The sequence below is a fragment of the Channa argus genome, chromosome 2 (assembly GCF_033026475.1).
Source record: "Channa argus isolate prfri chromosome 2, Channa argus male v1.0, whole genome shotgun sequence".
NCBI lineage: Eukaryota > Metazoa > Chordata > Actinopteri > Anabantiformes > Channidae > Channa > Channa argus.
The window spans coordinates 27,885,419-27,899,921 of NC_090198.1; the positions used below are offsets into that span (position 1 = coordinate 27,885,419).

General features: G+C 39.8%; 1 protein-coding gene across 2 annotated transcripts in view; it reads left to right on the forward strand.

Moving 5' to 3' along the window:
• Positions 1–1,387: 1,387 nt before the first annotated feature.
• Positions 1,388–14,503, forward strand: part of spata17 (spermatogenesis associated 17) — a 38,283-nt gene continuing 25,167 nt past the window's right edge. For both annotated transcript variants that reach the window (XM_067493287.1, XM_067493296.1), the window contains exons 1-5: positions 1,388–1,490; positions 1,828–1,917; positions 3,030–3,111; positions 4,531–4,581; positions 7,152–7,255. In XM_067493287.1, the coding sequence (XP_067349388.1) occupies positions 1,423–1,490; positions 1,828–1,917; positions 3,030–3,111; positions 4,531–4,581; positions 7,152–7,255 (395 nt within the window). In that variant the 5' untranslated portion in view covers positions 1,388–1,422. The remainder of the gene's footprint in view (positions 1,491–1,827; positions 1,918–3,029; positions 3,112–4,530; positions 4,582–7,151; positions 7,256–14,503) is intronic.

Genomic DNA, 14,503 nt, shown 5'->3' on the forward strand with positions numbered 1-14,503 from the left:
TAATGGTCTGGCTGGGTCTCGAAGTGGGTCATTAGACAGCGTGTAAACAGCATGTGTTTGTATGAAGCGCTCTTGATCTTTTTTGTGTCGTTCTCTCACTGATACACACCTGGTGACACCTAATCAGCGTTGCAGAAGGACAAATGGCTTCCAGCTGTCCTTACAATCTTGTCAAAAACAACACTTCCGTAGAAATCCCTCTCTGTCCCCTCTCTCACTCACATACACTCTTGTCGCAACAACATTTCTCCGGTAATTACCAGGGTGGCCGCCCTCCTGCCGTCTCTGGATGGATGGGCTGAGCCACCATGGGTTCGCCCCTCCAGCCATAACTCTAGCATGTCTACCTACTGCTCCTCACCACATCGGTGGAGCTCAGACAGCAAATTGGCCTCAAACACAAAGAGGCGGAAAAAGAAACTCAAATAAGCGCTGCCTGGCTCACAGAGTAGCAGGCTTACCGCTGCAGAGACATGAAAGAGCATGGAGACAGATACACACACACACATTCACTTTTGCTATTTGCTATTTGTCATGTGCCTGTCTCCAAGGAGTAATCTATAATACAGACAGTCTTTACCTGCGACCGTTGGCCCAACAGATATCTTTCATTGCACTGATACAAAAAAAAATGCACACACAAACACAGACTCACCCTGCTGAGGTGATCATTTTGACAGGTGAGTATGGCGGAAGAGGAGTGGAGGAGTTAATAAGACGAGGGGCAGAGCAGGGGGGAAATGAACTGATAACTGTAATGTATGATGAAGGGTGATAACGTCAGGAAAGGAGGGAAATAAATGGATGGATGGATGAAGCAAGGCACCTGGCAGATCAATACACAGATCCACAATCTGCATCCAGAGACCATCCAGAGATTTTTTTTAAAGGTTTTTCTCATCATTTTTACACTATATTTTTTGTACGGTGTAGGAGTTGGGGAAAGCGATAAAACAAACAAATAGAGCACTGAACAACTTTCTTTTTATATATTCTTTTTGATATTTTAAGCATAAAAAATGGGTGCTGTGCTATGTTTTATGGCGACCACTGTCAAGGGATTTCTCATTTGTTTATGATTTTATTTCCACGTGGAAAATGTTTTACGGATTTTTCCCAAAACCTGTGAAAAACAAGACAACGAATGTTGCATAATGTTGATTTCTGGTGCAATATCGTTCGAACCAAAGTGAGGGTTAAAGAAAATTGGCTGCTTATATTCTAAAAGAAGTTAAAAACAAACATTGACTACAAACATAACCTTTACCTTCACATAGATTTAAAAAAAAAAAAAAAAAAAAAAAAAGGTGAACAGTCAATGTGTTGCTCCTGATTCCTACATGACGAAAACGTCTCACCGGTTACCTTCGAAACAACTGGGTTGTCAAGACAACGGGTAAACTGATTGACGGCTGAGGAAACATGGCGGAGCTGTTGAAAATAAAAAGTGAGCTTGAAGAGTTTCGAAGGGAATACTTTTATCGAAACAGGTGGGTGTCGTGTATACACGTTATGGTAATCCAGCGTTTGCTAGCTGTGTGGCAGTTTGGCAGTTCTACAGACCCCTTGGCATTAGGTGAAATGGTAACTAACTTAGCTAATGCTAGCGTCAGTTCACCTGCTCTACACTAATGTCCGGTTTGTATTTGCTAAACGTTGATGATAATATCGGTCGACATTAGGTCACCTTATTATTTAGCAAGCAGCCTTGGCTCTGTGTTCTGCTTTACTAACTGTTTAATCTCCGAAGCACCTGCCAACCAGAAAGGTCCAAATGAACCTTAACGTGGAAGAAAACACTTACCTTTATGTACCTGTGTGCTTTAGTCAAGCTGAGGAGAACAGACAAAGAGAGTACGAGGCCGCCACCCGGATTCAGAGCTGGTTCAGAGCCTGCAAGGTGCGGGCTTATCTCAGGTATTGTGTGTGTGTGTGTGTGTGTGTGTGTGATTTAAATGTCGAAATCAAAGAACAGACTTTTGGTACTCCTCATTATGCCAGAGGCAGAAACATATAACAATAATAATAATACAAGCCTTAATGTTTTATATACCAATGTGAGGTTTTCCGTTTTTCTTCAGGGGTGGAAAACACCTGAGCTGGACTCTTATGAGTTAATTGCAAGGAAAACCCTGCTACTAGCTCGCTCCCGTAATTATCCCCTTTCTAGAGCTTTGCAAATGGCCTGGAGGGATAAATGTGGCTTGCACTATGTGCTCCTTCCACACACAGAGAAATAAATGTCTCTATCTCTGTGCCTGTTCCTATACTGTGACCCCACCACCATTCTGCAGGGTCAGCAGACAAACTTTCAGACAGTAGGTTAATTCCGATTACTTTAGTTAATTGATCAATGTGTTAAGTGGATAATTAGCAACAATTTTAGCTGCCTAAGTGCAACTCTGGGGTTGTGCTATCCCCACTCTAAGCATTGATTTTCTGGGCATATAAATGGCCTTTTGGAAATTGATGGCCTCATTGGAGGCAGAGAATCGCAGTGTACTTGCATTTAGAGTATGTTTGAAGATGAATACAAATGTGTGCCACTGACTAAACGGGGTGAAAGGCTCATCGGACATGATCGAGAAACCTTGGAGGAGCAAAAGTGTTCTGTGTGCCTGTGTTTGGAAGTGCAGTGTTTCCCTGATCTTTTAATTGAAGGTTGTTTTATTTCTTTATTTATTTTTACTTAGCATTTTGTTATTTTTATTGCTGTAATTACATTACAGCAGTGGCGATGTTAGGGAATATTGATTATTATATATGATTTAATAAGTTACATAACTACATTTGTAACTTCTTTACATTTCTAGAAGAGCTTAAATCTCTTGGACCTTAGGTTTTAGTTTTCTTTTTGTACTCAGTGTGTGTGCATAAACAAAATTAGAAGTGTTCGAATCGAAATATACAATTCAACGTCCTTGCATATGTATTGGAAAAAAATATTTTCTTAATATCAGAGTTTTTCTTCCCTTCCAACCAACAAAGAATATCTGTCCAATTCTCTCTCCACTTTGACTTTATTACAGACATCTGCACAAGAATGCAATCATTATACAGAAGACATGGCGGGGCTTCTTAGCAAGGGCATGTTTCAGACAAATGGTGAAGGTAAGCCAGCGCCTGGAACAGCTATAGATATATTGATTATGTTATGATAGCATGCATTAGAATTCAATTGTTATATTTCTAAGTCCCTGTGTGTGACCTTAAGAAATATAATTCACTCATTACACATTGGGAAATTAACACTTAGGAAATATGATGCATTGTGATAAGGAATTCCATTTATATTCCAACTCCTGGGATGCATACTGTATAGCAATAGTGTGGAGAGGAATAGAGAACGAAAGAGTAAAGGAGCTGTGTGTATGGTGTGTGTTTGTGTGTGTGTGTATGCTTTAGTAAAACAAGGCCCCATTTTCGGCATATTGCCTCCAACTGCTTCTTAATTGAACAGATTGTTGATACCGGATCCAATACCCAGCGCTCTTACGTATAATTTTCCCCTGGATTGAGTTTTGTAAACGTATCACAACAAGCTATTTATCATGCCTGTAAATTGACTGTTTGCTAAAGCATAACTGCCAGCCGCCGTTTGGGAGGCGTTCAAGAAATGGAAAGGGGGGGGTTGTTGAACTAAACGATGAAGGATGTGTCACAACACACATATGGGCTAAAAAGAGGCTGTTTGGTCTCATTTGGAAACAGACGAGCACTAATTCAAATCACTCAAAATTGCCACCGTGCACTATTTTGAATTAGCCCTGAGAGATTCTATTCCTCCTCTCCTCCCTCTCTTTCTCTGTCTGCTTTTTTTCCCCCTCTCGCTCTCAAAGACCTTATCATGTGTAATGTGACGTGCACAAAGCCTCATCGCAAAACATCAAGCTGAATTTACAACCTCCCTTCAAGTCTTTGTCTTCCTTCCCCTTCTCTCTCTTCCCTGTCGTTATTAAAGAAGACGTGTTGAGATATGAATCCCTTTTATGGCCGACTCTCCAGTTTGCTCCTGAAATGTGCCCCCAGTGGTCGGCCGGCACGTTTGGTGTGCGACGGCTTGTCAAGTATGCCGCTGCATATTCTCTGGCCTTTTGTTAGTCTCTTCTGGCAGTCCTGTCATTGATTATGAAATCCAAAGGAGAGCGTTTGGCCGTCATACATCTCCATTAGCTCACTGCTTGACTACCATAGATTTTCTTGGCCCCTGCCTGCATTGGTGTATTAAGGGAGTACTGTCATCCCCTTGGTACAAAGTCCCGCTAACCACTCTCTCATTCTCACTCTCCCTCTCTCTCTTTCTCTCTCTCCATCCCCCTCACTTTTTTCTCTTGTTCCTCTTGTCTCTCCTGTGTTCCCTCTCTCCTTTTCTGCCCCACACCCTACCCCTCCCCTCTACAGTGGCCCTATCTGTGCTGCTTCTGTGCAATGTATTATGTATAAAGAGCTCTTTATCTTTGACGCCTGCTGTGGACAGATCAGAGGGTTAGGAGACAAGATGTAACGCCATCTTTCCCTTTGTGTTCACAGGAGGCATATTTTATCATGAAGATGAATTTCTACGAGGGGATGGCGGTCAGGGTAAATATCACCACAGTGTCTTGTTATAGCAAATGGAGTGTCGTGGTGGGGGGACTGTACATTTTTGTGGGTGTGCTGTGAATTGGGAGGCCCCATTATTAGCAGTCCATAAGCATGTCGTCACACAAATTGATTCCAAAAATTATTGATCATAGAAACTTGCAATCAAAGTGCTATATTGTGCATTTTGTTTTTTATTCCTGTACAATTAATTTAGACTTCACTCGGGTCAAGTAGAAACAGATACAGAAAAAAAAAGTCTTATAATGTTATTTCCAAATTGGCTAAGCATCGTCTGATCACAGCTGCTCAATTTACACATTGTAAACATATGTAACTTTAAACCTAATCTCATATATTGACAGTGCTTAGTCTTCGGAATCAAAATGCTTATTATTTAACACTGGCCTTTCTGTTAATATCTGGGCAGTATTTCAGTTCCAGCAGCATTTGTTTTTATTTTTCCTCACTGATCATGTCCATGAGAAGTTCCGTGTATGTACTGTATTTAAGTTCAACCCATAAAGCAATGAAATTGTACACAAGGATATTGCACAGAAACCTTATATTGTTACAATTCCATCAGCTTTCTTTTCTGGCTAAGAGTTTTTAAGAGTCTTTTTAGACAATTAAATTATTTGATGTGCCAACTAAAAGAATTCCACTTATTAAACAGGGTGTGTTTGTTACAGTATTTTCATACTGGGCTTCAAGTTTGACACTTAATAGAATTTCCACATATTAAACAGACCACCCTAAATGCCCCATTATAGGAGAGACGCAGATCAGGCGGTAATGTTTGACCCTGCTGCTTTAGGTCACAAAATGAAAGGAAAGGGTGATGTCACCATGCAGGTCAAACTACAACTTTTGAAATTCGTGACAAGAAACATTTCTTACTGATATAAAATAAACAGGTTTTCCTCTAACAAGCCATAGAGAATTTTATGGAAAACTAGGATTTGTGAATCTGGGTTAAAAGTGGCTCAGTGGTCAGCAACTCAAAAAGTTCCCGGGTTTGAACACTAAAACAGCCTTTTATGTGGTTATTTATTTATTTTTATTTTTGTGTGTGCATTTTTTTCTTTGTTTGTCTGGATTTTTCAGATTGCCCTAATTTTATCCCATCATAAGATGCATACATTAAAGTAATAAGAACAGTTTTGTCACTGTCCTTGAATGAGGCCAAAGGACAGTGGGAAAAGGGGCTTTGCCTCAGTCAAGTGGCACAAGTGGTAGCTGCACTATGCACTGCCCACTGCTCTTAAAGACGTCATGAGGCGAATGCAGATTCCCCCAGACCAATAAAGTGCAACTTAAAACGTCAAAAGGTCAAAAATACATAATAGTAAAAGGTATTGCAACATATATATCTAGTTCCTGAACCTGGGCCTGTCTTTTTTTAACGATGCCACCTGTTGAAAGCTTTAATGATACAATAAGTTAAAAATAGATTGCTTTTATTATTTTTATTTCGATTTAGTGCGAGTGCTACACAGCAATCTCTTAATCCCTTCTGATGCTCTCGACAAACTGAAACAATGGCAATTGCACATGTGCGTGAAACTTGCATAAAAAGAGAAGGAGACCTTGGGAAAAATGAGTGATTGAAAGACGTGTACTCACTGACATAGAAATACTCAATAGGTAAATAGAGAGAAAGAAAGACAAAAAGAAACAATCATCTCACAATCCCCTGGTGACACTTCCTTTGATTCATTTGAGATATTTTCTCTCTATCCTCCTGATGTCTTTATCATGGCATTGTAGCTAACAGAAGATAATGTATTATGGCCATAATAGAAACCAGTGTTTACATGCCGCATCTCGGATTTGTATTAGATTCAACAGCATCGATTTCACTAGTCAACAAAGGTCAGCAAGAACTCAAGAGGTGGCAATTACTTTATTTAAAATTATCTATTGACTGGCAGATCAATGCTAATTCTCATTTTGGTCTTTGTTGTTTTTTTTCCCATGCTCCACTCCTCTTCTCTCCTCCTCCTTCTTCTCATAGTGTGATTATTCTTTTACCTGCCATTGTTTTAATCTTCTAATTAGTCTGAAGGACATCCACCCCCTTGTTTTAAAATGGTCCACTGGTGTGTGGGGGTGTGTGTGGTAGCTAATCTGCAGCCTCCACAATCAATGTGGACTGATACAGTTAAATGTACGGAGCTGTGACAGCTGTCTGTCCCACCTTGGACTGTCCCTCCATCACAACTGGGAGAAAGCACGTCTAATCATACATGGTTTAACAACCTTCTAACATACACGTGTTCATCTATTTGATTATGTAACGTTTAACCATTGCGAGAAAATCTAATGAGAAAAAAATGGTGTTTTGTGTAAGAGAAAATTAATGCAATTGTATAGAACAATGTTTTGTTTATGTGAGTTAGTAATATGCTAATAATTCTCATTGTTATTTGTTGGAGGAGGAAAAAGAAAAAAAAAACAAAACGTGAAACATTAAACCTAATTCCTGTCCCCATAACTTTATTGCTCGGGTTCCCATCTTTTTGGACTGCTGCTGAGAAAAGCCTCTGTCATGCTTCAATCACTCACAGATCCAGCGGAGATGGAGAGGATTCTTTGTGAGGAAGTACATCCATAACTTCTATGCGCGAAAGCGCTATCTGGAAGGACTTTCCCGGACAAATGAACTTGTCAGGTAAAAATAAAACACAACAAAAGGTGCTGTATTTGAAAGGGCAATCAATTTGACATAATTACTATTGAATTAATGTCAGCTCCACATTTAATTTCAATTTATTTAAAGATGAACAGTTTGTATATAGCATTAAAGCTCACATCTAGTTTCGTTGTTTTTAATGTATTTCAAAATTTTAAAGTGAAATTGAAAATACTCATAAAGAGATTGGATGTTACACACACTATACAACAGCTGCCTCAGTGACCCGTAAGCTAAGTATATGCTTTTGTAAAGTGTCGTACAAGGTTGAAAGGAATGAAAATAAGGACATTAATGACTAATGATGCATCACGATTTTCTCATGCTTACAGGTTTTTTATCATTTACCTTTTACAGTTTAGGGAATAACTTCTTTTTTGTCCAGGAACTGCTATAAGTTCAGGAAGGGAGTCCGCTGGTGTGCGTCAGTCAAAACGAATTGATTTGATTAATGTAAAAAGTTGTGTGTTTAAAGAGGTGCTTCTGTACCCATAACCTTAAATTGTGTGTGCGTGTGTGTACGGGGGGGTGATGTTGGTCTGTACTTGCATAGTTGTTACCCCAGAGGAAGGGAACAGGGGCGATGGAAGAGGGAAGGATAAGTGAAGGAATGAAAGAGACACAGAGAGAGAGAGAGAGAGAGAGAGAGAGAGAGAGAGAGAGAGAGAGAGAGAGAGAGAGAGAGAGGGAGGGAGAGAGAGAGAAGTCCTCTAAAGTGCTTGAGGCTAAGGGAGAGAAGTGAACGATGTGAAGAAATTAAAAATTAGCCTCTGATTTGAACTGCGGCTCCTGCATTAATAAAATATCCTGTGCTCCAGGGCTTACTGCTAGAGATACGCCATCTTTTATTTTTGACAAAAAAAACCCCATCACGTTTAGCTAATAGTCACATTTTTAATGTTGCTAATATATTTTACCAGAAAATATCTTTAGGCCTCTGCTAAAATTAAATGTAAATTTGTTAAAGTGCTCCTTGGATCACTGACTTCCCCCCTCACTTCCCCACCAGCATACTACCTTTCCTCCACACTCCTTGCCGCTTTTAAAGGTAGGGGGGGACTGTCGGCTCTTAAAGTCCATTACCGTGTGCCATAGACATGCGAACACGCACAACTTTACCAAGTATAGTAATGACACACAAGTGCTTAAAGATTAAGAACTTAAAATGCACATTTTCAAAAGTAATTCTAACATTTCAGTATATGAATAAGGCTAAAAACCACACAGTTTATAAAACTGTAACATAAAACGGATAAATTGAAAAAATAATATGCAAAAGTAAATATTTTGATTTATTTTTACATTTTTGTTTAGATCAGCAGCCCATAAAAATTTGACAGTTTTTTACCTTATCTAGACAAACAAGAAGGGGTTAAATTAAGCTAAAACTAAGCTTCTTTGTTTTTACTAACCGTTTTTACTAACTAAGTGACTTCCTGATTCTCCCCTTACACACACACACACACACACACACACACACACACACACACACACACACACACACACACACACACACACGGACACATATACACAGAGCCCCTCCTCCACAGCGATTTGGGGTGTTGAGGTCACTTTCTCTGCAGTTAATCACATGTTTATTTAGTGCTACTTGGGTCACAATCAATTAACGCCGTGCTGGCATTTATTTAAAATATCCTTTCTGTGTTAGCCACTGAGCCCTCACATCGCACGCTGCCCGATCACTCACTCCACAAAGGTCCACTTTTTAATCCACCAGCATGTTCTCTCCCTCTGTAAGTCTGTCTGTCTGTCCGTCCAACCTGCCGCATAAATTATTCAAAGACGCACTAATGGTCCCCATTTAGTGCAGGCTGTTCTGCTGTGCATGGTAATGATATAGGGGTAATACATAGACTGTTGAACCCCTTTCTGTTCTGTGGCTCTCTTTTCCAGAGCTTTTTTTCTCGCTTGTGACAGATCTCCCCCACATGAAACCATCTGTGTCATTTCGTCGGGGGCAGTATCTAGCTAATACATGCTACTTACACTGCCCTCTTTTATTTACTTCGCTCACTCTGCCTCTCTCCCACAAGCCGTTCCTCTGTCCGCTCTGTTTCTTTTTCTCTGTATATTAGTTCTTCTTCTCTCTCTGCCACTGGTTTACCTGTGTCTATCCTCATTCATCCTTCCCCTCTTTATGCATAGCCTAATGAAGTCAAGACCCCAGTGCAGTCCCCACCATGCCACAGTTTTTCTTGGTACCCCAACAATTCATCACTTTGTCAGGGAGACACTTTAAGTTCCTGGGCTTTAATAAGGGCATGCAGTGCGATGGTGGGGGCAATTAGGAAAGCAGTGCAAGCTTACTTTGCATGTTTACTAAATGAACTGGTGTCATCGCTGCTGCCACCAACATGGCCTGTTGACTGGATGACTTATTCCTGGATTTGCACTGAACGGCTGGGTAATTATTACTGGCATATTCAGATAAATACTGCTCTATGTGACACTGCGACACGGCAAAATTTCTTAACTTACCCTGAAGAGAAGAGAAAAGAAAGAAGCTCAGAATTTATAGACTTGCTGTTACTAGGTTGGGCAGCAGTAAGGACTTGTTTTTTTAGTTCTTCTCTTCTTGTGCTACAGTATCCTGTCTCTCTACTTTATCCTCGTCTCTCTTTATTCTAGCGATCTCTGTTCCTCCCTCTCTTGTGTCCCTCTCAAGGACATTCATAAAAGGACAACTGCTATGGTGGAGAAGAGTGTGAGCCTGCCTGCACGCCTGCCCTACCATCACTCTCTGCTTCTGTGCATCCGTCTTTCTTTTGCTGCTCTTTCTTTCTGATCCAGTTCGGGTGGAGACAAGTTCACTCCTTGAGACTGATTGGATTTGTATATATTCTGTGTGTGTGAGTGAGTGAGCAACTGTGTGCGTAGTATAATCTGGGTGCTCTGCTCTCCCTGCCTCTTTAGGAAATTACTTTTGAGAGTGATATAATTGAGAAACTATGGAAAATGCATGAAACATAAAGTCTTTTTCTGTTTTAGAGTATTATGCACATTGATTGGAGATCATCTCAATGTTTCACTGAAGTGTTGTTGGCTTCCACACCTTTCATGTTTTACTACTTTAGTGAATGAGTTAATCAATCAGTCAGTCACTTAAATGGAAAAGCTTTGTTCTAAGGGTGTTGAAGGCTCGATACATTGAGCTGGTCACTGTCTGAATTGACCGGCTGACTACTCTCTCTTTGCCAGCTATTGAATCATTTAATTGGAGCAATTAAAACAGCCAATCAGGTCAAGGCTCCATTAAATATTTAGAACCTGGCCAATTAGCTGCTCTCCTGCTGGCCTGGATGACCGCAGGTGTGGCCTGCCGTCCCATAATGCCTCGGTCTCTGATATCCCACCAGTTCTTGATGCCCCATTGTGAACCAGAGAGTAAATAATGAAGGAAGAAGTAGAAAATGTAGCTGTACTATCTCATCTATTTAAATAGGGTAATAGTTCAGGGTGAGAATGTCAGTTAGGGTTTCAGTTATTAGAAAGTAGTGCAGCTATGCTTGATTAGCGTGTCCAACAGCTCAACAGCCATCAAAAGTGCGCTAAAACATTATATGGCATGATAAGCCCATCAGAAACATCCCATGATCATTGTAATAGAGGAAATGTAATACTAAAATAATATTACAAATTAAGTAAGTAAATAACTATCATTATAATCTATGTATCAAATTAACAGTTTTACATTTTACTGCTGAACTGAAATAATATCAAATCTGAATATATTTTCCTGTAACCAGACCACATGGAATTGCTGTTGTGGTTATAATTATGAAATCCATATTCTTTATGTTTTGGGGGGAAAACATTCAATGATATCTGTGGGTCGGTAAACCTTATACTTCTACCAAACAACTTTTAAAATTAAGCTTTTCACATCGAGTCTAACGATATTATATGTGCTCGAAGTTTAAACTCAGTAAAGCCAATAAGGCCTCGAGATATTATTGCTGTCTTATTTAAATCACCAAAGCCTATGTTTTCCAGTGTTTTAACTGGCTGGCATGCTTATAATAGTGACAGCTTAAAGCAGGGATATAGTCTCTGGCCACTTTATTAGGTACACCTGCACAATCTAATGCAGTCAAGTATAGCAGCTCCGCAATGAATTCTACTTTTACAATGTTATCATTTCTTTTAAGTTGAAACCATTAGAAAGGTGATAATTTTACTCTCTATTTATTATTGAGGTTGAAGTGGGTAGTGGAAAGTACTGACGTGCGTTATATGAAGAAGCTGCTCTAATGTTTTGTCCACCTCATTAAGTTTAAATCTTTGGTCCTTAGGTTTTTTTACCCCTTTCTTTCACTCTGTCAAACACAAAAACACACAGAGGGCACGTGCCACATGCCGAACAGGGCTAATGAGGGTTGTATGTTGTGGTGGCTGCTTGGGTCGACACAGATCGAGGTGCCTTCAGCCGTTACAAATCTGTTTGGCTTTTGTCCACTACACAGCAATTAATAACACTGAGGCTGGGGGCAGGGAATCAAAGGTCACCCATTCAGCATGACATATACACACACACACACACATGGGCTTCCACACACACACCTACACATGGATGCAGACGTGTTAACACAGATACGAGCAAAAGCGTGCAAATGCATACTATGAACATTGATGTCCATGTGTGTCATGTGTATGCCTGCACACACACATACACACTCATAGTAACACATAAACACTGACCCCTTTGACACGTGCTCACGCGCGCGCACACCCACACACACACACGAACACAGGTCCTGGCCCCCGAAAACATCGTCAGGGAGCTTTTAAGGCAGTATTAACACACACGGTAAACACACACAATTGGTTTGTGAATCAGACTGTACCACAGTAAACTAAAACTTGATATTTTACAATAATACGTTAGCCATGTGGAAAATAGAGGCCAAGGAACCTCTATATTTACACACAGACATACAGTATTAAATTGCCGTGCTTAATATTATATAAACACACAGACATATTTAGACCTGCTCCCCTTCTCACACCACATACACACACAGACACTTACACACACACACACACACAGTGCGGTGCATATTGCATTTATTTTGTAATTTAATCTGGTGCTGAAGAAGGAATGAGAACGCAAAGGCAATGAGAATGGTTGTTGTGATTTCCTTTTAAATGTCAGCAGCAGCAGAATGTGTTAACCTCACATTGCAGACACACTATGAATATTCTGATTCTTCTGTGGAGGCTTGTAATTGAAAGCAGAAACTGGATATAGAAGGAGACAAAAAAGAAGGGAGAGGAAAATAAAAAAGAGATGGATTGTTGATGAGCTTTGGCTAAACTCATATTAGGATTGCTCTTGTGAAATTAGATTGGTTTTACTCTTAGCTTTGTGTGTGTATGTGTGTGTGTGCGCGCGTGTGTATTTTCACATTACCATTGCATGTGTGTTTTAGTAATTGTTTCCAAGTTCCGTTTTAAGTTATTACCCCCTTGTAACAATAAGGCTGTGTGATTGCAGAATGAAATTGCTTTGTATGGGCTTTTAATACATCCCATTTAGCTAGCTTTACTTAACAGATGTCACAGACAGACCTGTCCTGGCTGCAGTGATGAAATATATCCATCATCCTTCCATTTACAGCCTCTTGAGCTCTCACATAGCTTTTTTTTTTCCTTCCATGAAGTCTCATTCTGTTGTTTTTCTCCTTCAGCTCTTCTGCCTTTACATGTTTATCCCAGTCTTTTTCATATCATTAGGCATGTTTTCATCCATCAAAAGGAGACTTCTGGGAATTGTAAGCTTTATGACAGAAGAAATACACACTAGCACATAAGTACTTGCATTAATTTTCTGCTGTGTTCAGGTCTTTCAGTATATAATGATCGGACATAATGTCAGCTTACTCTTCTATCTAAGAAATGTTTAAATGAACAATGCTTTGTTTAATTTGATCAACAATTTACAGCAGTTACAATTTTGAGTCTTAAGGCAAACACTTAACAACTGTAAAGCTAATGATGAATGTTATTTGGCCGTGAAGACTGGTTGGATATAGTTGGTCCTGGTCAGTGCAGTGCAGACAGTCAGCAGAGAAAATTGTGTGCTGTGTAAAGACTCAAGCCTCACAAAGATTTAGGAAAACAAAAAGTTTAATATTTATGACCTTTATCTGTGACCGATGACATCACAACTGCAGCTTTACCTGAATGTAGCAGTGTTTTATAAAGTTTTTTTGTCCATGTTAAGCCTCTATAGTTTGCATTGTATCACTTTTACATGATTGTGCTGCTTTTTTTCCATCTTTTGTTCTTTCAAGTAAAAAAGTCAGACTTCCAAATAACCTCCATAACACAAGAACACATGAGAATCATCACTCTCGTGGTATTTGGGGGTGTGTCCATTGCTAGGACTTCCAGATGATCCTGACCAATCATTAATTGTGTTGCCAACCCTTTACATTATCCGTTGTGTGCACCTACCTGTGAGAGACTAGAAATTTGTGATGGAAATGGTCTTTATGTGTGAATTGTCCGATCTTGTCTTCAGGTGTGACCCCAGCCCAACACTGTGTATGTACCAGCACAGAAATATTTATACACATTCCTTTTGTCAGCTTTATAAAGAAACATGTTCACCTTTATTTTACATATCAACAAGTGTGCCGGCTCCACCACTTATTAGACCTGTCGATGTGAAAAATTGGCAATAATTAGTATAGAGTTTAATTTATTGCGCGACTTTGATGATGGCGTCCAATAGCTCCAGATTGGTTATCAAACATGACTGTTACGCACATTTCTGTCATACAGAACCTGTAACACTGACTTACAGTATCACATAAACAGTAACTATAAGCCAACAGCACTTTGATATCTCAGTCATCATTATTAAACAATATAAAGATGATTGATTACTGGCTTATAGTGCTTAAGTTGACTCACAGTGCCCAAAGAGGCTATTTCAAAGTTTAGGATATTAATAGATCACTAATAAGGAAACTGTTTGCATCCATCACTTATGAAAAGTTTATTAAGGTGTGTATGAATCCATCCCTTATCTATAACCACTTATCCTGTTCAGGGTCTTGGGCAGTCTATCTCAGGGCCAGCACAGAGAGACTTACGTAGAAGGAAATCCATTTACGCTCACATTCACACACTGACATTCTAGAGTCAGCAGTTAACCTAACATGTGTGCCTTTGGACTGTGGGAGGAAACCGTAGTACCTG